This window comes from Microcaecilia unicolor, chromosome 3 (genome assembly GCF_901765095.1).
Source record: "Microcaecilia unicolor chromosome 3, aMicUni1.1, whole genome shotgun sequence".
Classification (NCBI taxonomy): domain Eukaryota; kingdom Metazoa; phylum Chordata; class Amphibia; order Gymnophiona; family Siphonopidae; genus Microcaecilia; species Microcaecilia unicolor.
In genome coordinates this window covers 115,710,654-115,735,855 of record NC_044033.1, presented here as the reverse complement: position 1 = coordinate 115,735,855, position 25,202 = coordinate 115,710,654, and the positions used below count along the sequence as shown (strand labels likewise).

General features: G+C 41.3%; 1 protein-coding gene across 1 annotated transcript in view; it reads left to right on the top strand.

Moving 5' to 3' along the window:
- The window catches only part of TMX4 (thioredoxin related transmembrane protein 4), a 110,532-nt gene extending 103,477 nt beyond the window's left edge, over nt 1-7,055 (top strand). Inside the window, exon 8 of the mRNA XM_030196315.1 lies at nt 5,976-7,055. Within this exon, the coding sequence (XP_030052175.1) occupies nt 5,976-6,307 (332 nt within the window). The 3' untranslated portion in view covers nt 6,308-7,055. The remainder of the gene's footprint in view (nt 1-5,975) is intronic.
- The last annotated feature ends 18,147 nt before the right edge of the window (nt 7,056-25,202 follow it).

Here is a 25,202-nt window from a genome sequence, read left to right as displayed (position 1 = left end):
CCTGAAAAGTGATAGACACCATACTAATTTAATCTTTGGAGCAAGAACCATCTTAATTGCATCTAGTTGTCCCCACCAAGACCAATGCAGTAGAGACCACTGGAAGAAAATATTGTCAATCAACCCTAAAATGACTTTCCTATTACGCTCCAAAGTGGTCTCTGTTGTACATCCAGACCATACTACCTGTTATTTCAACTTATCTGGTGCCCACAAAAGAGGAAAACTCATCAGGTGCTGTCTATAAACATACAAACTAAGGGGCATCACCACAGACTTACTCTTATTTATTTATTTTACTTTATTTACCGCCTTTTTGAAGTTAATTTTATAGCCAGATATTCCTGAGAATCCCTCAATCAAATAAAATAAACTGGGTAAAGACTGTCTACATAAAACATTAAATCCTCCTGCAAATGCTGATAACTTACAACTAACCTTCTCACACTGCACTCCCTTTATACTCACGGCCTCCCTCATAGCAATAGCAAGAGATACCAAAGCTGGATTAAACAACAAAGATAATGGACACTCCTGCTTCATTCCTCCTACAGAGAGGAACAGAACCCAACAAAATTCCATTTACAAGACCCTAGACCAGTGTTTCCCAAATCAGTCCTGGAGTACCCCCTTCCCCTTGCCAGTCAGGTTTTCTGGGTATCCACCATGAATATGTACGAGACTGTTTTGCATACAGTGTCTCTATTGTATGTAAATCTTTCATGCATATTCATTGTGGATAGACTAAAAACCTGAATGGCAAAGGGGGATACACTGATGGGAATTTCTAGTGAATGAGATGTCACACCTTGTTGTGCCTTTGTGTATAAAACTTTTTCACCATCAGCACTTCTCAGCCAGCCACGAGATGAGTAACTGTTTCTAGCTTTTTCTTACAGAATCTACAGATGTCTGTACATAAGTCTGCTTCACGAGTTTTTTCAGTGCTTACTGTAAACCATCTTGTCTGTAATTTGTCCTGGGCTGCAGCTATCATCAATTGCTCATCTATAGGTTTCAGTTCACCTCTCCTTAACCATTTATGTGTCCAATTTTGATCAACGACTATTCATGGAGTAACGCTTTGGATTTCCCACCAAACGTGCATTTGCCATTTGTTTTTTTTCTCTTGCTGATCTAATTTCTTGAAGGGTTGTTTTTTTATCTCTCTTCCTTTGCAAATTCTGCTTTCTTTCCTTTTGGTCCAGCTGTGTAAATTTTAGCTACCAACCTGCTTATAATTGAACGAGAAAAACGCCCAAGTTCCGACCTAAATCGGGAGATGGACGTTTATCTCACAAAAACGAATAACGCGGTATAATCGAAAGCCGAACTTGGACGTTTTCAACTGCACTCCATCGCGGAAGCGTACAAAGTTGACGGGGGCGTGTCGGAGGCGTGGTGAAGGCGGGACTGGGGCATGGTTATCACCCAAACAGAGATGGGCGCCTTTCGCCGATAATGGAAAAAAAGTATGCGTTTGTAGCTAGAATTTAGGGCACTTTTCCTGGACCCTGTTTTTTTTATGAATAAGGCCCCAAAAAGTGCCCTAAATGACCAGATTACCCCCAGAGGGAATCGGGGATGACCTCCCCTGACTCCTCCAGTGGTCACTAACCCCCTCCCACCACAAAAAATGATGTTTCACAACTTTTTATTTTCACCCTCAAATGTCATACCCACCTCCCTGGCAGCAGTATGCAGGTCCCTGGAGCAGTTGTTAGGGGGTGCAGTGGACTTCAGGCAGGTGGACCCAGGCCCATCCCCCCCTACCTGTTACAATTGTGCTGCTTAATGCTTAGTCGTCCAACCCCCCCAAACCCACTGTACCCACATGTAGGTGCCCCCCTTCACCCCTTAGGGCTATAGTAATGGTGTAGACTTGTGGGCAGTGGGTTTTGAGGGGGATTTGGGGGGCTCAACACACAAGGGAAGGGTGCTATGCACCTGGGAGCTCTTTTTTTGTTTTTGTAAAAGTGCCCCCTAGGGTGCCCGGTTGGTGTCCTGGCATGTGAGGGGGACCAGTGCACTATGAATCCTGGCCCCTCCCACGAACAAATGCCTTGGATTTATTCGTTTTTGAGCTGGGTGCTTTCATTTTCCATTATCACTGAAAAACAAAAACGCTCAGCTCACAAATTGTCGAATAACACATGGACGTCTATTTTTTGCGAAAATACGGTTCGGTCAGTCCCTTCACGGACCGGTTCTCAGAGATAAACGCCCATGGAGATAGACGTTTTGTTCGATTATGCCCCTCCAAGTATTCTATGTTGATATCCATGGTGATCAGGGAGAAAAGCCCACCAGCCTATACTTCATCATCCAGGCCTGGCTTCTCCATGACAGGCTTTTAATCTGCCCCTTAGGCGTAGCTTCCTGATCCTAAAGGATAAAAGAAATTACTGGGTGTCTACAGGAGCTATGCAAGTACACAACTTCCAAAATCATAGCATCACGTGACCCCTATCCCAGAAATGGGAAGTTCATTGATCGCATAAATCTTCAACTTTTTGCCATAACAAAAGTAAATTAGCTACATTTCTGAACATTGCTTTAAAAAAGTTCAAGATCTGGATGAAGAATCAAGCTGTTTCTTTTGAGTGAAGTTGTTGAGTGAACTCTAGGATAAAGTTATTCAAAGCTACAGCTTAGAGGAAGGATATAAGAAAATATCCATGTCTCAACATCCCCGGGGCACTATTGGGTCCATTTAAAGTAAGAACAGTTTGGCACCAGCACGTAGTCATGGGTTGAAAAAATTACAGAGGAAATCGCTTTGAGGCCTAGGATTACTTAATTTTAAAATATCTGCAAAGTCCTCTGGTTGAGACTCAGAAAAATATAGATCGTTTTAAATACATAAAAAAAAGAAGAATTACTCCATGAGTCTGGCCTGTATAGGAGGCAAAATAAAAAAGCTGGGTGGGGTGAAATTCAATAAATGGCGCTCCAAAGTTAACGGCCAGGATAATCTGTGCTAAGCTAGTTTTCTGTAAAGGGTGCTTTGCGCAGAACGACCTTTACAGAATATTAGGTTAGCGTGCATTTTGGGCCTAACTTTGGGCACGAGCATTTACGCCTGCCAAAGTTTGTTGTAAATGCTCGCACCCAGCTAACGGCAGTTGGGCATACAAATGCAGATATTCTGTAACATTGCGCCTAAATTCTGGGAGCACCTCTGAGCTGCCTATGCTGCTTTCATGGTCACACCTCCTTTGAAATTCTACGCTATGAAATTTAAGCGTGCATTTTATTGAATAGAGCGTAGGGCAGATCAGATGTAACTCCTAATTACTGCCAATTAAGTGCTTGTTAACACCTATTAATATTGTCTAAATAGCTGATTAGTTTATGGGAGAAGGTTTTGTGGTCTGAGACCCATGTGGAACTTTTTTTTTTTTAAATCTCAACTCTAAGCTGTAGGCGCACAAACCTTTTAGCGTTCGCTAATAATAGGCACCCTTTATATTCCTATGGGTGTCTCTAGCATTAGTACGCACTAAAACGTTTGTGCGCCTATAGTGAGACTTAGTAAACAGGGCCCTTAGTGACATATGTGACAAAAAACAAACACAGCATTTTAACCTGCTTGATAAGCATTCTAGTGGCATAATGTTGTGGTAGTGATTTGCAGTAGTGGGGACAGAGAGGTTGGTAAAGATCCAGGGAAAGATGGATGTGCAAAGCACAAGTAGATCCTGGAGGAAAATTTTTTCCCGGTCTAGCATAGACTTGAAACTGGAAAGAAGATTCACTTTTCAGCAGGGCAATGATGCTACTCAGAAAGCAGAAAGCAGTGACATGGTTCAGCATGAAGTATGTGACGATCCTTGAGTGGCCTAGTCAAAGTCTTGTGATAACAGTAGTTGGGCAAAAAACAGCTTAGCAACCAATTTATTAATGGGGTCTTTTACAAAGGCGAGCTAGTGTTTATACTGCATGTAATGTAAAAGGGACCCTAAAAGAGCCTGATGGGCCATATTGTGGTTTATGCCTGCTTCAGGGGCATTTGATGTTTCTAAAATACAAATAAAAAAACATAAATCATCTCACTTGAATAAACAGTATATATGAAAATCAATAAATAAAGATGGGGGGGAGTCCTCAAAAAGGGGTCCAAACACTTGCAAAGTCCATTCAGTGTTCCTACAGGAAGCCACAGCCCTTCATACATAACGGGAAGAGCGTTCTCCTTCCCACAGGACAGTTCATCCATGCAGGTGGGCCTTGGTCCGTTTGCTTCCTTAAGGTCCTTGTTGTGGGTCCCTTTTACACACAAGATGAACAAACAAGTTCAAAACAGACATCAGCATAAATGCTATGGGCCTTATTCTATAAAGGTTATGCTAGTAAATTTACACTTTTAAATTACGCTCCTAAATTTATGAGCATAATCTGTTCTAAATTTATGCTACTAATTTAGGGCCTATTACGCTCATAGGTTTAGCATACATTTAGGAACATAAATTAAGCTCCTTTTGTATGAGCATAAATGTAAGGTATGCTCATAAATTTGAGTGTAAATTTAGGAGCATAGCCTTTATAAGGCCCTATGGGGCTCATTTTCAAAAAAATAAAATGTACAAAAAATGGCACAAGGCGCAAATGGATGTATTTGTCACTGGAAAACTTTTAAACCATATAATCAAATAACCCCCCCCCCCCTTCAAAAAATATTAGCCCAGAGAAAAGTGTTAGTGTTTTGAAAGTGGGAGTTTCGTGGGCGTGAAATGGATGGTACTTTGTGATATACGCTTTTTTTGCAGTAACGGATAGCTGAATGATTTCCTTGTGCCGGAAAGAAAAAGTTCTTGTCTTAGACCTGCTTTAAAAGCGACTAGCTCAAAACCAAACTTGTCTTTGGACCTATTTGTGATTTTGCTCAGTTGGAGAGTAGAGAGGTGGAATTGTTGTTTTTTTTTTAAAAAAGATTGAGTAGTTGCTGAGTGGTTTGTTACCTTTGTTTGCCTCTGTCTGAACCTTTTGGCTCTCACATTTTCTGCCTTACCTCCGTAGTATCTCACCTCATCAAGTCCTTGCCCACACCTGCCTTCCCCCCCCCAGCCACATCCATCCCTTGCTCTGTATCTCACCCCCACACCTCCCATATATATATATATATATATATATATATATATATATATATATATATTCTCCAAAGTAGGTTGGCATCTATCTATAACACAACTCCAAACCCAGATCATTCTTACTACAATTTGTAATCCAAACTATACACCTCTGGAATCTCTGTGTCCCTGTCATCTACCTGTGGAAATAGAATTCTGAAATTGCTGTTTACACATGTATGCAATCTACACATGTAAATGCTGCTATTTCCACATGTAGCTGCTTCTCAATTTACCTTCTGTACGTGCAGGCATTCATTGGGGTAGGATATGAGTGGAGTGGGGCTTGCATAGACAGTTACTGATGATTCTCTCTCTTCTGAAACAACACACGTTGATTTTTTATGGCACATATGCACCCACAAAATTACTTTTGGGGAGGTAAAAACAAAACAAAACCCCACAACATATATGGTTATGTAACTTGGCTGCTTTTGCACCCTTCTATGTCCTTTTTTATTGGGGGGGGGAGAGGCGTTCTTAGTAAACAGGGCCTTCTGTGAGTTAAAATGCCAGGCTACAGAGTAATCAAGGCATGCTTGTATAATGCTTGCTTGAATCTTTCAGCAAATCATGTTAACTCAGTTTAAGCATGTGAATGTTCTATAATTCCATAATACAAGATTATTGTGAATAGCCTTGCAAACTTATATGATTCTGTTTCTGTGTGGGCATATGTGATCAAAGTTCACGTCATGTGGTCAGACATGACGTTGTGTTCTTGATAGACTGAACTTTGATGTAGTGTTGTATTTTGAAGCCTGGGGAAATAATTCTAAAATCTTATTTTTAATTGTTGAACAACATTTCAGGTACTACAGTGCAAAATTTCACTTTTCTCTTTAGTTCCAGCAGTAGTGAATGAGGATGAAGAACAGGATGAACCTTCAGATGAAGAACAGGAGGAACCTTCAGATGAAGAACAGGAGGAACCTGCAGAGGAAAAGAAAACTATTTCTGACGTGGAAGATGAAGAAAATGGTGAAAGTGACAAGACCTCAGGTGAAGATGAAGGAAATGGTGACAGTGACAAGGCCTCAGATGAAGACTCAGCTGTTGAGGAGGGCACTGAGACAGAGGAGGCAGGAGAAGATGTTCCTGAGCAATATCCAACTGAACCTAAAGAAGAAAATAAAGTAAGGCAACGTCAAAGACAAGGACCTGGTAACGAATTATAGTTCTCATGATTGCATGTCCATCTGGACCAAATAAATCACCAGCCCATCTGGTCTGCACCTGATCTCCAACAGGACATCTCCTTAACATATGAGGGCTCTGTTTTGTTTTAAAGCAGTCTGATTGCAGACCTCTGCTTTACCAAGTGCACTGAGCTCCTGATAAGAATTATGCTAGCCATGACAATCATGATCTAAAATACACCCTGCTTTAGGGACTCCTGAGAGGAGGAAAAGTCAGTAGCTGTGCTCATTGGTACTAACTGCCATTCAAGTTTAATAACTCCATGCCACAGTGAGATGGATAAGGGAGGCTTGCTTGCAGACTGCAAATGCAAGGAGTATCGTAAGGAGTCTAGCAGTAGCTTGCATTATGCTTAAATACCATTATAAACGAGCAACAACATAAAGAATGAGGACTGCTTTTATTTTTATTAAAAGCAAGATTAATATTTTTTTTTCTGTCACCCAGATGAAGTACTTTATTTCTATTACTATTTTTCTTTCTTTGCTGACATTTAATATATTTTGCCTGAATGTGTTCTGAAAATTATATTCTTATGCTTACAATGGATCCATGTTTTGCTCAGTCTTTCATGTAACCCAGGCCTTTTGATTCAAACCTATCTATGGTTTTGACATGTTGGTTCCTTTAAGCTGCTGTTTTTTTTTATCATCCAAAAGGAGAGGCAAATGTCCACAATACCATTGGAAAACCAAAGTAGAAAATGGAAAAAGTCATATACCTGAAGGGGTGTGTGTGTGTGTTTTTTTTTTTTTTTTTTTTGTAGTTGTTGTTAACTTTAATAACCATAATGCTGAGCTATACTTTTTACCTACGTGTTCATGTTTCAATCAAAATCTGCATTGGGGCATAATTTACAAGTGTTGTAAATCTTAGATATCAACCACTGTTACTGATGACGTAACATTTTCCAAAGCTTCAGTCTTACCTCTGTGCTTTACATGCAGCTCTTCACCAAAGCCAATTGCAAAAGTGAAAAACTTTGGTTCATTTCCTAACGTATGTCCCTGTTGCAGATTTTTAATGTGCTGCTTTTTAACTGTGTTCAATTATGGTTACTGGTTTTTTTTTGTTTTTTTTTTTTAATCCCTTTGGGTATAATTTGACTTTTTCATTGTCTGTTCTGGTTTGCTGCTGTTCTCATCACCCGAAGGAATTTAGACTATCAAATCAAATATAATAGGTTATAAGAGACAAGTTGATCTGAAGATTATTTTTTTTGTATGTGGAAGGGGGGAATTTTTGGCAGAACATAAGGGACTGTTTACAAAAGAGTGGCAACTTTTTGTTTTTTATTTTTGCACTTTTCTGTGCATTTTAGATTCAAACATTACCATGTGGTAAGTGCAGAGACTTTGCAGTAACTGGGAAGGTTACCACAAAGGGTAGATACTTAACACATGATAAATGCTTTAGCAGATTAGTGTAATAACTGCATTGACAGTATGGATGCACTTACAATGGCCCTATGTGTGAAACGCATCTGATCCGTTATCACCATAACCTCCCACTCCCAACCCCTCAGTAAAGCTTAACATCCCAGCAAAGTTCAGACCCTCCCCCTTACCCCAATGAGGCACTGCGCACTCTGATTACATCCCCCACCTCTCTGATCCTTACATCTTAAACATTATCATTGCCTTTACATTTACAGCATTTTACCAGTGGGTTTCCTGGTGGTTTAGTTGTAGGGCTGGAGCAATCCCTTGATGAAATCCTCTGGGGCAAAGTGGTGGCTCTGACTTTTGCAGTAGTACCTTTTAGACTATGGCTAGTGGTCATGCACCACCATTTTGAATCCGAAGCAACTACAGGGGTAGGCGCATCTGGGGATCACTGCTGAATAAAACAGCTTGACCCCCTAGTTGTAGTACCACAACGCTACCACTAGGGTTCGAGTTGCCAGGAAATTAACTGAGTAGGAGGCAGCAGATATGTGCAGGGGGGAGGGTTTGATTCCTTTTCTGGGGTTGGGTGTGATGATTATGCTTAAGAGAGGGTGGATTTGGGTGTAGGGGTGTTATGCAGTTCATTGAGGGGGGGGGGGGGGTCTGGAGTAGACTTTGATCAGAATGTTGGCCCCCTTGGGGTGAGGGGGGAGATTAAGGATTTGTTCTGCAGTAGGCCACTGCAGTAACTGCTTGCCTGCAGTGTGGATGCACTGAGGAGGCGTTAAATGCACCTATACTGTCTACAGTGATGATAGTGCCCACAAACTTATAATGCGCTAACCGCAAGTACTGTACATGCCATATCTCACTCACCCACCCATTCTCCACCCTTTTCTGCCCCCTGCTGCACGAAGGAGTTAACTCGTGAATTTTAATGCTGCATATGCCTTGGCCACTTAGTAGTTATTACTTGCTAATTTGCACTTAAATGCTCTTAGGGGTCCATTTACTAAAGTGTTGTAAAAACGTGGGCTTAATGTGCCGAAAAAGGCTTACTGCAGGATGTGTTAAAGCATTCTGCAGTAATTTTCCTGTTTGTACATGCTAATCCTGTGCTATTTTTTTTTTTTGAGAGGGTGTGTCATGGGTAGAGAATTGGTATGGCAGCGTTGGTTAACGCAGTAGCTCTTAGCACATCCTAAACGAGGCTGTAAACGCTCTCACGTTAATTATTTGCAGTTGTTTCATGCTAATATTAGTGCATGACCTACAAATAAAAAAAATCAGAAAATGCCCTATTTTCCTACAGTATTTAAGACACACTAAGCTCATTTTTTTTTTACCACAGTTTAGTAGAAACACCCTTTAGTGCTCTTCCTTTTAAATGTTTTAGTGAAAAATACTAGTAAATCCTGGTCTACTCCAGCAAATGGTCGTCTCTGTTCATCTTTGATGGTAAAAGAAGAGCCTTCAATGGGTGCAGCCATATCTCTGATGAACACATTAGTTAAAAAGGTACACACACAGAAAATGTACTAAATCAAGTTTGACTCTGTTCTATTTGTACATGTTGAATATTCAAACAGCATGCAGAGTTTTTCAGATGAAAATATTTTTGGGCAGATTATCAACTCTCTGTATTGTTTGCCTAATGTATTTTACATTTTTAATTTCTTTTTAAAGCTAAAGTACACAGTTCTCCAACTTTCCACTGGCTGCTCCTTTTTTCTGATTTGTTTTTCATTATTTCTTTTCTTTTATAAATTTTTTTATCTTTCTATATTTTTCTCATTCTTTTTCTCTTTTGTTACAGCTTCTAGTTCTTTATTTTGCTAGGGTCACGGTTGGGGAAGGGAAGCCATTGGACCGTGATGAGGTTGGCTCTTTACTTGCTCGCCATAAGTGCTTGCGCAGGCCCTCTCAGTGATTGCTGATGGGGACCGCCTGGCACAGTCCAGGAGCTGGAGAAGGCAGGACCTGACTCGGACAGGCAGAAGTGTAGTACTAGGCAGTGCCAAGCAGACTGGCTGTAACACAATGTGGTTTGTTTAGAGGTTGGCTCTCAAGAGATCCCTTGGGGGGGCTGGCCCAACGGAGTCAAGGCCAGGGAGTAGCTGGAATAGGCAGGGCTGGAAGCAGAAACTGCCAGACAACAGAAGCTGGAGAGGCACAGCTCTGGAAACCTGTTGCCGCAGCACTGGAGGAGTATAGAGCACTTCCTTTTATATCCCTATCCAGGAAGTGAGGCACTCATTCTGAGCACTGTTCACTATATTTAATGACACTATAGTTGTATAATATGACATTGAAGGTTTCTGGAGTAGTATTAGGCTCAAGTAAGTTAATTCCATGGAAAATACATTGGGGGTTCTTTACTAAGCTGAGGTAAGCACTAGCGCCTGCTTACCGCAGGTTAAAGAGGCACTGAGCACATCGTGAAGTAGTTATACAAATGCACCCAGAGAGGAAGGAGCATCACTTTTAACCTTGTTTATCTGTTGGACCAGATGTGGTGACGTTTGTAATTTTCTACCAGCTGGTAACTTAGTCCCTGACGCAGCTACTTCAGTGTGAAACATGGCCATGTCCAGCACAGATGTGTAAATCTCTGGGAGCCTTTGTGTTTTAAATAAAGACTGTTTATCTTGTTACATCTTCCATGTTGGATTTGGTGGAATGGTTGCCTTGTTGTTTTCTCAGGAATATACCGTCTAGCATGGTCAGGAAGTGAAAGTGTACCATCTAGTGGCAGAACTCAAGTACTGCCACCACCTGTCACTAATGGGTGCTAGAAGAAGTTTTCAAAATCCATAGTTTTCTCCTGCAGCCAGCGTCTAAATCGTGCAAAAAAAGTAGAATATACAGTACCATCCTACAGCGACTGTTCAGTACAGAACACATTCATGTATTTTCATTTATGTACATGAAAGGTATTTTCTTTTTAAGCAACAGGTTTAATCCCTCTGGTCTAGCAATGGTTGGAACATCATATCTCTTATGAAGTCAGATGCCAGGGGTTGAACCCCCATATTTTACAGCAGTGTTTCTGAAACTTTTCAGGTTTGAGGCACTCCTTTGTTATCATAAATAAAAACTGAGCACTGGAGAAAACACACTGCCTCATCCTCTCATCTCAACAAGTACAAACCCACATTCATAAACACCCCAGAACACACCCTCCCCACCTCAGACAGCCTAAAAATACTCAGTGTCATAATCGACCGCAACCTTACCCTTGGGAGCCAAGTAAACTCAGTAATAAAGAAAATGTTTTACTCAATGTGGAGACTCAAACAAATAAAACCTTTCTTCCCAAGGGAAACTTTTCAAAACCTTATACAATCAATGGTCCTAAGCCATACAGACTACTGCAGCGGAATCTATGCGGGATGTAAAGAACAACTCGCACAAAAACTCCAGTCCGCCCAAAACACAGCTGCCTGGTTGATATTTGGTAAAACACGCTTCAAAAGCGCTAAACCTCTCCGAGAAAAGCTACACTGGCTCCCAATCAAAGAACGGATCATCTTAAAAATCTGCACCTTGGTCCACAAAATTATCTACGGCATAGTCCCAGGATACATGACAGACCTCATAGATCTACCAACCAGAAACAGAATCGGATCATCATGATCATACCTAAACCTACATTACCCAAAATTGCAAAGGACTGAAATACAAAACAGCTTATGCATCCAGCTTCGCTTACTTAAGCGCACAACTTTGGAATGGACTCCCAAAAGCAGTGAAAATAATCCCTGACCATCTAAACTGCAGAAAATCACTAAAAACCACCCTCTTCAAAAAGGCCTTTGCTGAGGGGGGGAAAAAACAAAACCCCCTGTGGGGTCGCTATTCAAAGTGATTTAACTGATCAGAAATGGCTCCTAGCCAGTTAAATCGCCTGTTTGTGGCTGTTAATTTTCAGTGGCACTTAACCACTTAATGTCACTGAAAAGAACTGAGATTGTAAGCTCTTTGAGCAGGGACTGTCTTCTATGTTTGTGCAGCGCTGCGTATGCCTTGTAGCGCAATAGAAATGCTAAATAGTAGTAGTAGTAGTAGTGTTGAACTGAAAACCAGTTATTTTGGGGGTTGAATTAGCACTTGGTCAGTTAAGTGCCAATATTCAGCACTTAACCAGCAAGTCCAACTGCATAAATAGTGCTGCGTAAAAGTCGGTCCTATCTTTATAGTGAATATTGCACTTAGGGGGTCTTTTATTAAGCATCAGTAGCATTTTTGGCTCATGGTAGAAATCAGCTGGTGGTAAATGCTGAGATGCCTATTATATTCCTATGGCTGTCTCAAAATTTACTGCCAGCTGATTTCTACCATGAGCTAAAAATGCTACCGTGGCTTAGTAAAAGATCCCCTTAACCGGCAATGCATTTCCAACTCAGAAATTCAACTAAGATGAAGAGCTAGAGCTCAAAACCAATCCCACTGTAATCTGTAAAGCTATCAAAATGATGTATATGTTCAGGGGTCCTTTTACTAAGCTGTGGCAAAAAGTGGCCTACGGTAGTGTGGTGCATGTTTTTGGTGCACGCTGGGCCAGTTTTTACCACATCTGGGGAAAAAGGGGTGGTTGTTTTTTTCCCAGTGGACCGGGAAAAGGACCTGCAGTAAAATTGAAACCAGTTCATGCCTATTTATGGCCTGAGTCCTTAACACCACCCATTGATCTAGCGGTTAAGGGCTCACTATACATGCAGTGAACAGCGTATGCCAACTGCCAATTAATGCCAGAAATGCCATGTGGTAGGAAATAAAAATAATTTGTGGCAGTATGGGCATACACCAAATCTGAAATTACCACCATGGGATACACTAGCCTGGTAGTAATCTCATTTTGGCGCACACACGTAGAGCGTACCATGCCTTCGTAAAAGGGCCGCTCAATGTTGTAAAGCTCGAAAAACAAAACCCATTTCTGTTCTAAACCTATATGCTGCCAAATAACAAGCAATCAACCCACCTCCAGTTATCTGGTGGTTTAAGGGGCTTATTTTGGAAGTGGTAATCAATTTTTAGACGTGTATAAACTGGCATTTAGTTGTTTTATATCAAATAAAGGTCTGAATCCTGATTATACCAAGCCAGGATAGCCAAGTCTAAAACTAAAAAATGTGTATCTGGCAAAGGGACGTGGTCTGGATATTTTGAGTCGGAGTAAAGTGGGCCTATAAAATAAATGCCCCAATTTCAGAATGAGAATGTACATCTATATCCAAAACTGATGTTGGAATTTACACTTGCGACCCAGAAATCCTGGGTTTTAGAAAAGTACTCCTACTGAGCTGCATTCCACTGTAGGGATTAGTGGAAATCACCCTCTAAATCCCTCAGTGTTTGATGCCCCTCCCCCTCTCCCTGAAAACAAAACTGGCTAGATATACTAGCCTTTCTGATAACTTGGGGGGAAAATGTTTGTTTTTAAAATGACTAATATAAGTGTTTTGTGTTCTGGCACATAAAAATGTTTATGTTGCTATTTCATGTCATATATTTTGAAAATCGATGATCCTGTCACATGGGTAAATGGTGCAATAAATGCCCATTTTGCCATGAATCTTAGAACAACCTGTATATGAGTAGATCCTGTTCTTAATGTAACCCATGCTAAGGAAAAAAAATTTACCTGGGGGGGGGGGGGGGGGGAGGAGGCAGGTGATAGGGACTGCTGGTGGCCAGTGCCCAGACCTGTTTTGGGTCCATTTGATGTCCAGATCTCTTTGGGCCTGGAGACATGGCAGGTGTGACCTGCCGCAATGCTGTTTATGTCAGGAATGAAGGCTGGCAGGCAGGAGATGGAAGAAAATGACCAGTTTTCAGCCTGGGCTGCCATAGCTCCAGTGTATATGTGGATGTTCTTACATGTGTGGTAGGTGCCTCGGAGCTCCGGTAGATCCAAAATAAAGCTGAGGCCTAAATTAGCTAGTGGGCCTGAAGTTTTGCCATGAGAGGTTGCAGTTAACTCCTGCAGATGCTGGAGGTTAGTCTACTACTACTACTACTACTATTTAGCATTTCTATAGCGCTACAAGGCATACGCAGCGCTGTACAAACATAGAAGAAAGACAGTCCCTGCTCAAAGAGCTTACAATCTAATAGACAAAAAATAAATAAAGTAAGCAAATCAAATCAATTAATGTGAACGGGAAGGAAGAGAGGAGGGTAGGTGGAGGCGAGTGGTTACAAGTGGTTACGAGTCAAAAGCAATGTTAAAGAGGTGGGTTTTCAGTCTAGATTTAAAGGTGGCCAAGGATGGGGCAAGACGTAGGGGCTCAGGAAGTTTATTCCAGGCGTAGGGTGCAGCGAGACAGAAGGCGCGAAGTCTGGAGTTGGCAGTAGTGGAGAAGGGAACAGATGAGAAGGATTTATCCATGGAGCGGAGTGCACGGGAAGGGGTGTAGGGAAGGACGAGTGTGGAGAGATACTGGGGAGCAGCAGAGTGAATACATTTATAGGTTAGTAGAAGAAGTTTGAACAGGAATGCGAAAACGGATAGGGAGCCAGTGAAGGGTCTTGAGGAGAGGGGTAGTATGAGTAAAGCGACCCTGGCGGAAGATGAGACGGGCAGCAGAGTTTTGAACCGACTGGAGAGGGGAGAGGTGACTAAGTGGGAGGCCAGCAAGAAGCAGATTGCAGTAGTCTAAACGAGAGGTGACAAGGGTGTGGATGAGGGTTTTGGTAGAGTGCTCGGAAAGAAAGGGGCGGATTTTACGGATGTTGTAAAGAAAGAAACGACAGGTCTTGGCGGTCTGCTGGATATGAGCAGAGAAGGAGAGAGAAGAGTCAAAGATGACCCCAAGGTTTCGAGCTGAGGAGACAGGGAGAATGAGAGAGCCATCAACAGAAATAGAAAACAGGGGGAGCGGGGAGGTGGGTTTGGGGGGGAAAATGAGAAGCTCGGTTTTGGTCATATTTAATTTCAGGTGGCGTTGAGACATCCAGGCAGCAATGTCAGACAAGCACGCTGAAACTTTGGTTTGGATGCAAGGTGAGATATCAGGGGTAGAAAGGTAGATTTGGGAGTCATCAGCATAGAGGTGGTAGGAAAAGCCATGGGATGAGATTAATGAACCAAGGGAAGAAGTGTAGATAGAAAAGAGGAGGGGACCAAGAACAGAACCCTGAGGTACGCCGACAGGCAGAGGGATAGAAGTAGAAGAGGATCCACCAGAGTGAACACTAAAGGTGCGGAGGGAGAGGTAGGAAGAGAACCAGGAAAGGACAGAGCCCTGGAATCCAAGTGAGGACAGGGTATCGAGAAGTATGCTGTGATCGACAGTGTCAAAAGCAGCGGAAAGATCAAGAAGAATGAGGCTGGAATATTGACCTCTGGATTTAGCCAGTAATAGGTCATTGGAGACTTTAGTAAGCGCAGTTTCGGTTGAGTGGAGAGGGCGAAAACCAGATTGTAATGGGTCAAGAATAGCATGTGAGGAGAGAAAATCAAGGCAGCGGCGGTGAACAGCACGCTCAAGTAATTTGGAGAGAAAAGGAAGGAGGGAGATGGGTCGGTAATTAGAGGGACAAGTAGTCAAGAAGAAATTGAAGGATGGGGGCAGTCAGAAGGAGGGACCCAAGTAAGATGCCCCCTGGGTTTTCTTTTTGGGGTTTTAATATTTTTTATGGGCAGCTTTGAGTCCATGGGTACTGGGGTTCCATGGGTCATTTGAAAAACATTTCTGATAGTCTAGGTCTCGGGCTTCTAGGGAGGTGTGTCATGGAGCTTGGGGTCCAGGATCAATTTATTTTAGGGCTAAAAATGGATATTTTGGTTGTGGAGAGCCAATGTCCTTAAAAATGCATTTTGAAATATGTCATTTGTTGTGGCCATGAAAGAGGATTTTTTTTCATTGTGTTAGTGGAGGAATTGTAATAGGATTTTTGATAAATTCCGGGTGAAAAATCTATGATGTCTAAAAACAAATTATGTGTTTTTAAAATCTAGTATGTTGACTTTGCTATGGGTCTGATATAGTTGTGTAGTGAATTTGGTGACGTTTGACTATAATTTTTGTGGTAAAGTGAGAAAAAGTTTGGTTTTCCCATATAAGTCTATGGGAAAAACTTTGATTTAAAATGGAGACTGGGGTCTGCAAAAGCGGTTACTGTGCATGCAGAAGTTTAATTTAGTATTCACAATGCATGTATTTGATTGTTGGCCTGAGAGGTGGGAGTAATTATGTGATCATAGTAAAACATAGTAACATAGTAGATGACGGCAGAAAAAGACCTGCACGGTCCAACCAGTCTGCCCAACAAGATAAAATCATATGTGCTACTTTTTGTGTATACCTTACCTTGATTTGTATCTGTCATTTTCAGGGCACAGACCGTATAAGTCTGCCCAGCACTATCCCCGCCTCCCAACCAGCCCCGCCTCCCACCACCGGCTCTGCCACCCAATCTTGGCTAAGCTTCTGAGGATCAATTCCCTCGGAACAGGATTCCTTTATGTTTATCCCAAGCATGTTTGAATTCTGTTACCGTTTTCCTCTCCACCACCTCCCTTGGGAGAGCATTCCAAGCATCCACCACTCTCTCCATGAAAAAATACTTCCTGACATTTTTCTTGAGTCTGCCCCCCTTCAATCTCATATCATGCCCTCTAGTTCTACCGCCTTCCCATCTCCAGAAAAGGTTCGTTTGCGGATTAATACCTTTCAGATATTTGAACGTCTGTATCATATCACCCCTGTTTCTCCTTTCCTCCAGGGTATACATGTTCAGGTCCGCAAGTCTCTTCTCATACGTCTTGTAACGCAAATCCCATATCATTCTCGTAGCTTTTCTTTGCACCACTTCAATTCTTTTTACATCCTTAGCAAGATACGGCCTCCAGAACGGAACACAATATTCCAGGTGGGGCCTCACCAACGATTTGTACAGGGGCATTAACACCTCTTTTCTTCTGCTGGTCACTCCCCTCTCTATACAGCCTACCAACCTTCTACTTACGGCCACCGCCTTGTCACACTGTTTCGTCGCCTTCAGATCCTCAAGATCCCTCTCCCCGTCTGTACCTATCAGACTCACCACCTAACACATACATCTCCATTATGTCAATGGACTCTGTTGTCATGGTTATTATGCTCTTGGAGGGGACCATTTACAAAGCCACACTAATACATAAGTATTGCCATACTGGGACAGTTCAAAGGTCCATCAAGCCCAGCATCCTGTTTCCAACACTGGCCAATCCAGGTTACAAATACCTGGCAAGATCCCAAAAAAGTACAAAACATTTTATGCTGCTTATCCCAGAAATAGTGGATTTACCCCAAGACAATTTTACTAATGGTCTATGGACTTTTCCTTTAGGAAGCTGGCCAAACCTCAAACTCTGCTAAGCTAACCGCCTTTACCACATTTTCTGGTAATGAATTCCAGAGCTGAATTACATGTTGAGTGAAGAAAAGGTTTTATTTTTATTTTCCTATTATTTCCTTTTTTGTTCTAATTGTTTTTCTAAGAGTTTCCCCGTTATTTCTGTTTATGTAATTTAAATTGAAGTTGATATTGCTCAGACACAAGGGTAACATCAAACCCTCATACTGGCTATGATATCATAATGTAGGTGTAAACCCTGTTAGTATCAACCTGTTATGCAATTGTTTAACTTTGGTGTAGGCTTACTTAAGCTGCATGTCTTTCTGTAGGTTTGACTAAGCTCCAAGTGGGGTAACGGATATATGAAATGCTTCCCATACTTCCAGGTCATTATGCATATGTCAAGATCCATGCATGACCTTTGTTAATATAAATTTTCTTAGGATTGACCATTTTTGCTGCATGAGGCAACCTCATACTTGCTATCCACGTTTTAGTGCTCATGATTGGATGCCAATGATGAGTAATAGTAAGGTCCAGGAATTCCGACCTGTTTATGTATTTGTTGAGCCCATAACAATGCTTAATCAAAACCACTGTTCCTTCCCAAGACCACTGAGATAGATACATTAGATTATCTCCCCATGCACTATGCAACAGATACAATAGAAGCCATAGAAAGACCTGAAAGTATTTATTAGCATGATCCACCTGAAATTGCTATTACCCATATACCTATACTTCATGAGATTTTGTAGATGAACTCATGGATTTGTCCCATTCATAAAACCTTTCTCACTACAGGTTTGAGTAAGTCTCAAGAGAGATGACATCAGGGTTAAGGCCCAAGGGATTGGGAAATATAAAGGGAATTCCATATGCCCAAATAATATATCACCTGAGAATGAAGTTTCCTATCTTGCACCATATCTTCTAGCAATTTGTAAGACCAAAACTCGCCCTCTCGTTTGATAGCTTGCCACCTTCTGGAATGGATGATGACAAGCTTGACGAGCTTTGTGTCACCCCTCCTCAGAGGGGGTGACAAGTGGGGAATGTATAATTATAGTACAGCAAGAGGCCCTCACTGGATGCCCACCGGAAGGGTGGAAGGCCAGATTTTAGGACTCAGGCTGTAAAAATACCAGCTAGGTTTAAAAATCTATGACTGGCTGAGCAAGGACTTGCTTTTCCTGCAGGTTAATATGTGTTCTACTTTGAGACCTATCCACTGGAATAGTGGTGGGCCAAGCTACATAGCTTTAAACAGCTGAAAAGCACTGACTAGGCCTGATAACAAGATGATGGCCTTATAGCAGAGAGCCTGCAAGAGCAAGGACTGCTTGGTGAGTTCTAATGAAACCTGGTGCTACTTCCAAATTGAGTGTAACACACATGATGTAGAAATTAAAGACAGAAATGATAAGAAGTTTGGTTCATAACACGGAGTCTGTCTTTAATAAGTTGGCACCCAGATCACAAGATGTTATGAAATTGATATATCCATATTTAGATATCTTCATAAGAACAAAGTGTTTACAAAAAAGGAAATTACACAATAGCTTGCAATAGCTAATGTTTGGATGTCCGTATCTAGGGAAGTGTTTACAAAAAAGGAAATTGCACAATAACTTGCAATAGCTAAAACGGAAAGAGGGGCACCTGACCGGAGGGCATGACTCATAGATTAAGCAAGATTAGAGAAAAAAATCCCTCTCCATAGACTTGTATGGGCACCAAATTCTATATAAACAGGGCTCTTCCAAGGATTCTTTGGAACTTCTCCCCAACGCCTCGGAAGCAGCAAAGCCCTGGCCAGTTGAACCTAGAATTCGTCTGATGAATGTATCAGATTAAAGTCTGATTTGGTAAGAATAAAAAGACTATTTCTTTAACTACACTGTTTCTGTCCTTGCTTCAATTTATTCTCTATCTTCTATCTGTTTTGCAAACTAACACACACACACACAAGTAAGATTTCTCACTGAACATAAATAGCCAAAGATTCATTTAGATCCAAAGAGACAGAAAGCTGTGGTCATGGGAATAAGATTTGAACTGAGCCTTCTGATGCCTCCCCAACAGCGATACCCATGGGAAGGAGTCTCACAGGAATTCAGGGAGGCGGTTAAAAAGATCTTAGAAGAACAAACCCTCTGTACACCTCCGTGTGGAAGGATCCCACGGGGGTCTATAGAGGGGTAATTAAACACCGCCTTTACCACATTTTCTGGTAATGAATTCCAGAGTTGAATTACATGTTGAGTGAAGAAAAGTTTTTTCCGATTCGTTTTAAATTTACTACTTTGTAGCTTCATCGCTTGCCCCCTAGTCCTAATATTTTCTGGAAAGCATAAACAGATGCTTCACGTCTACCCTTTCCACTCCACTCATTAGTTTATAGACCTCTATCATATCTCCCCTCAGCCATCTTTTCTCCAAGCTGAAGAGCCCCAGCTGCTTTAGCCTTTCCTCACTGTAAAAAGTTGGTGGTAAAAACTGAGATGTCCATAGGAATATAATGGGTGTCTCAGCGTTTACCGCAAGCTAAACACGCTAGCATGGCTTTGTAAAAAAAAATAAACCTAAGTGACAGGACATGTTTGAGTGACTCCTGTGAGAGAGGTCTTTGTGTGAATAAAATGTGGAGAAAATAGTCACTGTGAATGTGGATTGGATTTTCTGAGAGAGGGTTTTGAGTGTAGAGAAAGTTATTTTGAAATAGTGCCTGGAAAATTACATTTTCCTTATTGAAGTAATATTTAAGATCTTGGAGTGGGAAATATTTAATGGAAATCTTTAGTTAAATGTCTGTATTAATTGCCAAATTTTATTAGTGTTCCTGAGTGAGGCTGGAGTTGTTTGGGGCTGGGCCTATTAAAGCTTGAGCAAGCCGGAACAGTGGCCTATATTAAGACAGTCAAAGAAGGAAAAAGGGTTGGGCTGTAATGTGACAAGTGTGACTTTGGTATTGGAGAGTATCTGTCTATGGAAAAAAGCTAAACGAAGAAGCTGAAGAGAGTGCTTCTTGTAGAATAGGGTATTTAAAAGTGAGTTTAGAACTGAACAGTCAGGGAAAATTTTACATGTTTTAATTTGCATAGCTAATTGTCCACATACTGTACACGTTACAGCAAGGGTCAAAGCTGTGAATAGAATATGAGGCAGTTTTATTTACAGAATTGGTTTAAGAAAGGATAGTATGTACAAAAACATTCAAGATCCAAGCTTGAAGAGACCTCCAAGGTAAGTAAGATGAAGCATTTGGAGTGCTTATCTGATACTGCTCCTGTGCTTCTGCTGAGTTTTCCAACTGCATTTTGGTCACACTAGGTTAAAAGCATATTTAGAAAATTGGTGAAATTCTAATGTTTTATTTTGCACATACCTACTGTTAATTTCTTTTTACATTCTAACCTAAGGGAGATTGTGCAACTTAGCATCTTTTGCATTTCATTTTAATTATTTCAGAACAAACCAAACAGAGAGGGTAAACAGCATACATAGAAAATACACAGAAAAAACCAACACACTGGGCCTTCAAGACTGAGACAACAGGAGTATTTATTGGTAGGTGCCCCGACACGGGCTGTGTTTCGGCGTTAAACAACGCCTGCCTCAGGGGTCAGAGTTTGGAAATGGACTATGATGTGTGAAATCTTTGAAAATCAGCTTGCCTGTCAAAACGGACAGCCGCAATATAAGAAGAAACTTCTGTAGTAAACTTTCTCTTTTGCCAAGGCCCGTGTCGGGTCACCTATCTATTTCAGAACTCCATTTTTACTGAATCATTTAACAGCTTGTTTCTTCAATAATAGCTCAAATTATTTATGTTAACATCATTGGGCTTTGAATTGAATTTATCCTATTTAATTTTTTTTTCTTCGATGGCTTAGAGCTTTCCAAGCAAGGATAGTTTAATTTGGCCTGCTCCCTTTGAAGCCTGTGCTTCCTTTGAGGTATGGCGGCATGACTACAAACTTTTAGTATAAGACTGGCATGAGTTTTTAAAGAGGGGGTAGGTTACACTAAAGTATTAGTGGCATTTGAGACATCCTGACCTGCATTTCTCAATTCCAATTTGTATGTCCTTTTTAAAATGCTGCTCTTAATTTTATTATGCTTTTGTTAAATACATATTAAGTAGTGTTTAATTTTAAATTTCATTATCTTTTTTGTGCACTGTCATTTAGTTGCTTAAATACACTGATGTTCCAAGAAGGCAAAAGGAATTGTTGCATCTCATTAACTCAAATCAATTATTTAATCAAATCATGATTGATCTACTTTCTGCGATACTAAACATTACTTCAAGCGGTCTGTAAGATTATATATATATTTTACTTTCAGCTAAGTTTCAAACATTTCTTTCTTTACTCCTACTAATATTACAATAGTGATTTTTTTTTTTAACCAAAATTATAAAATGAAGTCTGCAGCAATGAGCAGACTCTATAGAAAATGCCACAATGGCAAAATTACAGGAAAATGATTGACTTCTTTTCAACACAAGGAACACAAATGACTGAGAAAAGGCTTCTTAACTAGGGTCATCAAAGTGCAATGCTGGATGGCCACAACCCAATCAGGTTTCAGGATATACCTAATGAATATGGAAGAGCTGTGCACTGCCTCCTGTGTATGTACTAAACTATCCCTAGAAAATATTTACTCTTATCAGGGGTTCCCAAGCCTGTCCTGGGGGAATCTTAGCAGCAGAAAAGAAAAGGAAACCCACGTGGTAAATACAACAAAATGTATTCAGCATAGGTACATAAAAAGAGCATACAACTTTTCTCTGACTGCCTGTGTGCTTTCTGGGGGAACCACAGCAGTCTGGTTTACAGGATATCCACGAGATAAATTTGCATAGCAAGGAGGCAGTGTATGCAAATTGATTTTGTGAATATTCATTGTGGATATCCTAAAAACTTGACTAGCTAGGGTTCCCCCAGGACAAGTGTAGGAATCACTGCTCTTTATATTGTGATTAACATGGTAGCTATAAATGCCTTTAGAGAGTGGATGGAAGGGCATCGAAAGAGGGAAGGCGCTGGCTGGAAGGGAGAAAAAAAGAGCAGATGCCATATGGAAGGGGGAAGAGGGCAGACAGTGGGTGGAAGGGGCAGAGAACGAGGGCTGGATGGGAGAGGGAGGGCATAGGATGGAAGAGGCAGAGAAAGAGGGCAGATACTGGATGGAAGGGAAAGGGAGGGCAGATGCTGAATGGAAGGGATTGAGAGAGCATACATTTGGATGGAAGGGAGAGAAAGAGCATATGCCATATGGAAGGGGGAAGAGGGCAAACAGTGGATGGAAGGGGCAGAGAAAGAGTGCAGATCATGAATGGAAGGGAGAGGGAGGGCAGATGCTGGATGGGCAAGGGAAGGCATACAGTGGATGAAAGGGGCAGAGAGATAAGGCAGATGCTGGATGGAAGGAAGAGAGCTGGCAGACTGATGGAAGGGGCAGAGAAAGTGGGCAGACAGTGGATGGAAGGGGCAAAGAAAGCAGGCAGATGCTGGATGGATGGAAGAGAGTGAAGAGAAGATGAGGAAAGTAGAAACCAGAGACAACAAATGTAGATTAAAGTTTGTTTTGCTTTAGGATAAAATAGTTTTGTAGCTGTGTTAATAAACATTTATATATAGAAAATGGAAATAATGTGATCTTTGTATTAGACTAAATTTAATACATTTTTGACTAACTTTCGGAGACCAAAACCTCCTTCCTCAGGTAAAGTGGTGATTGTTATTTGTCAGTTTTCAAATTTATATCTGCTATCTTTATATTTATATTTTGCACAGTACTAGAATGGTTTCTTTTATATGGTGATCCTTTTCTTTGATTTTGAGTTTAATATAGTGCTTAATGTAGCTTAGTAAACGGACTCCTATGTATACCAGCGTTTAATCATGAAGAACTGGAACCCATGCTGAATGCCGGATTCAACTATGAGCACCATGTTGCACAGATTGGATGGATCGTGCAGGTCTTTATCTGCTGACATTTACTATGTTACTATGGAAGAAAGCAGAAAGGAAAAGATGAATGTCAGAGATAGAAGAAAGAGGCAGATGTACTGAAGACCATAGAAGGCGAGATAAGAGAAGGAGAAGGAAAGCAGAAAATGAATACTGAAATTGACACAATTTGGGAATAAAATGGCCAGACAACAAAGCTAGAAATTTAAATTTAGTGATTGGAATATGTCAGTCTTTGGACTATATATTTTCTATCTTGATATTTTGCACAGTACCAGTGCATGTACATCTCTTTGTATTTCTCTGGTATTGCACTTATGCAGAGTCTGGCTTCTTTGGGCTTCAGCTTAAGTTTTGTCTGTATCTATTTTTAGCTTTTTGTAAGTTATTTTGTACTTGGTGTGAGGGTTTATCTATGTTTTCAGTAAGCGACCAAGGCCTGGTATTCTGCTAGTGTGGAGTTTCTTTGTATGGATCTGTCAGGTTTGTGATGTTTCCAAATAAGTATACAGATGTTCTAGGACTCACAGCAATATTTACAGTGCTTCGCTTTTGTAATCAAACTCCTTATGTGGGGTTATGAAATTAACATTATTATGGTATGGCAGATTTTCTCTATAGGTCCAGAGTGATTTATTTTGTGTTATTTCACAAGATGCCTAGAACTAGTGAGGGTTTGTGTTGCTTTTACTGAGAGCTCTGATCCCAATGCTGGGGAATATATTTCTTTGAATTAGATTATATGTATACCAATTTATTTTTCACCTCAGGCAGAAGATTGCCCTTAGCCACTGTTATCACTGGTGTCTGATATTTCTATTTTTATACCATGTTAACTGAGCACCATAATCAATTTTCAAATCTGACCCCCCCCCCCCCCCCAAACGACCTCATGACCCAACCTCTCCCCAGCAACAGGGTGCTGAAGGTCTTGCGGAGTCACCAGGGACTGCTGAGGGGGGTTGGGGGGCTGGAGACCCACTGGATCTCAGCCCCCCTGAACCTTTGTTGGGGGGACCAGTGGCTCCTGCTGGGGGCTGCTGCATTGGGGGGAATGGGGGCCTGCTAGCATGCATATGCATGGTGGAATAGGGTTCACTATAGTCTTCAAACCCTAACACCAGCCCCGAGCTGGCGTAGGGTTTGCCACAGCCAGTGGAGCCAATCTTTGGCGCGCTGGTAGCTGAACATTGGGGATGAATACGTTTAGCATACATCTGCATGCTACTTGCAGTAAGAGCCCTGTTTGCTTGCATTTACATGCTAGTTGTGTTCAGAGCCCACGAGCGTGTTGTTTCACGTGCTCAGGGCCTCTGATCATGGGGCAGTAGCAAACACAGGTGCTAGTATGGCACTAATAGCCTCTAGTGCCTAGGTTTGATTCTGATCATCGGCCCATGAATTAAAAAAAAAAAAAAAACCCTCTTGTTGAGTCACTGAAGGATTCTGAGTCTTTAATATCAAGCTGCTCCTAACACCTCTTTCTTTTCTTCCTCCCTCTTCCTCTTGCTTTCTTATAGCTTAGACCCTCAAAAGGATCTCTCCCATCTCCTTGGGCTCTTGCTGCCTCTTCTCTTGAACTCCTGTGGTAGAACTCACTAGTCCCCTGAATGGGGGGGGGGGGGGTGCCCCTAGAATTGGCAGCTTTTGTTCTTCCCCCAAAAGTAGCGGAGCCACCCTTGTCCTTTGATGGGCTGACAAGCTCAGATTGCGTTACTACGCTATTTCTGGGGTCAGATTAGGAACAAGGCCTCCAAAATGTTCTCTAGTTCTACTATAGAAGGCACATTGTTGTGTCCTGCTACATTGTTGTAGCCTGAGAGGTTCATTTTACTTCTTTTTCATATTCATAGTGATTAAGTTGTATTATCAGAATATAGCATCTAAAACTGAGCAGCTTTTTGTGCATAGTAGATATTGGCAGGTAAGGTCATGTGTTCTGTTTTTTTTATGTGCTTCCCTATACTACTTTAGTTAAGAGTATCACAAGATTTATTGCCCATATGATACATTCATTTTCCTTATTTAGGAAATACCGTTGAGTGAACTTGCAGCCCATGCTAGAAAATGTGCCACTTCTACTCGCCCCTGCCCCACTCCCAATTCTTTATGACCTTGTTCTAAACCCTTACTGCTATTTCATATTGGTTAAG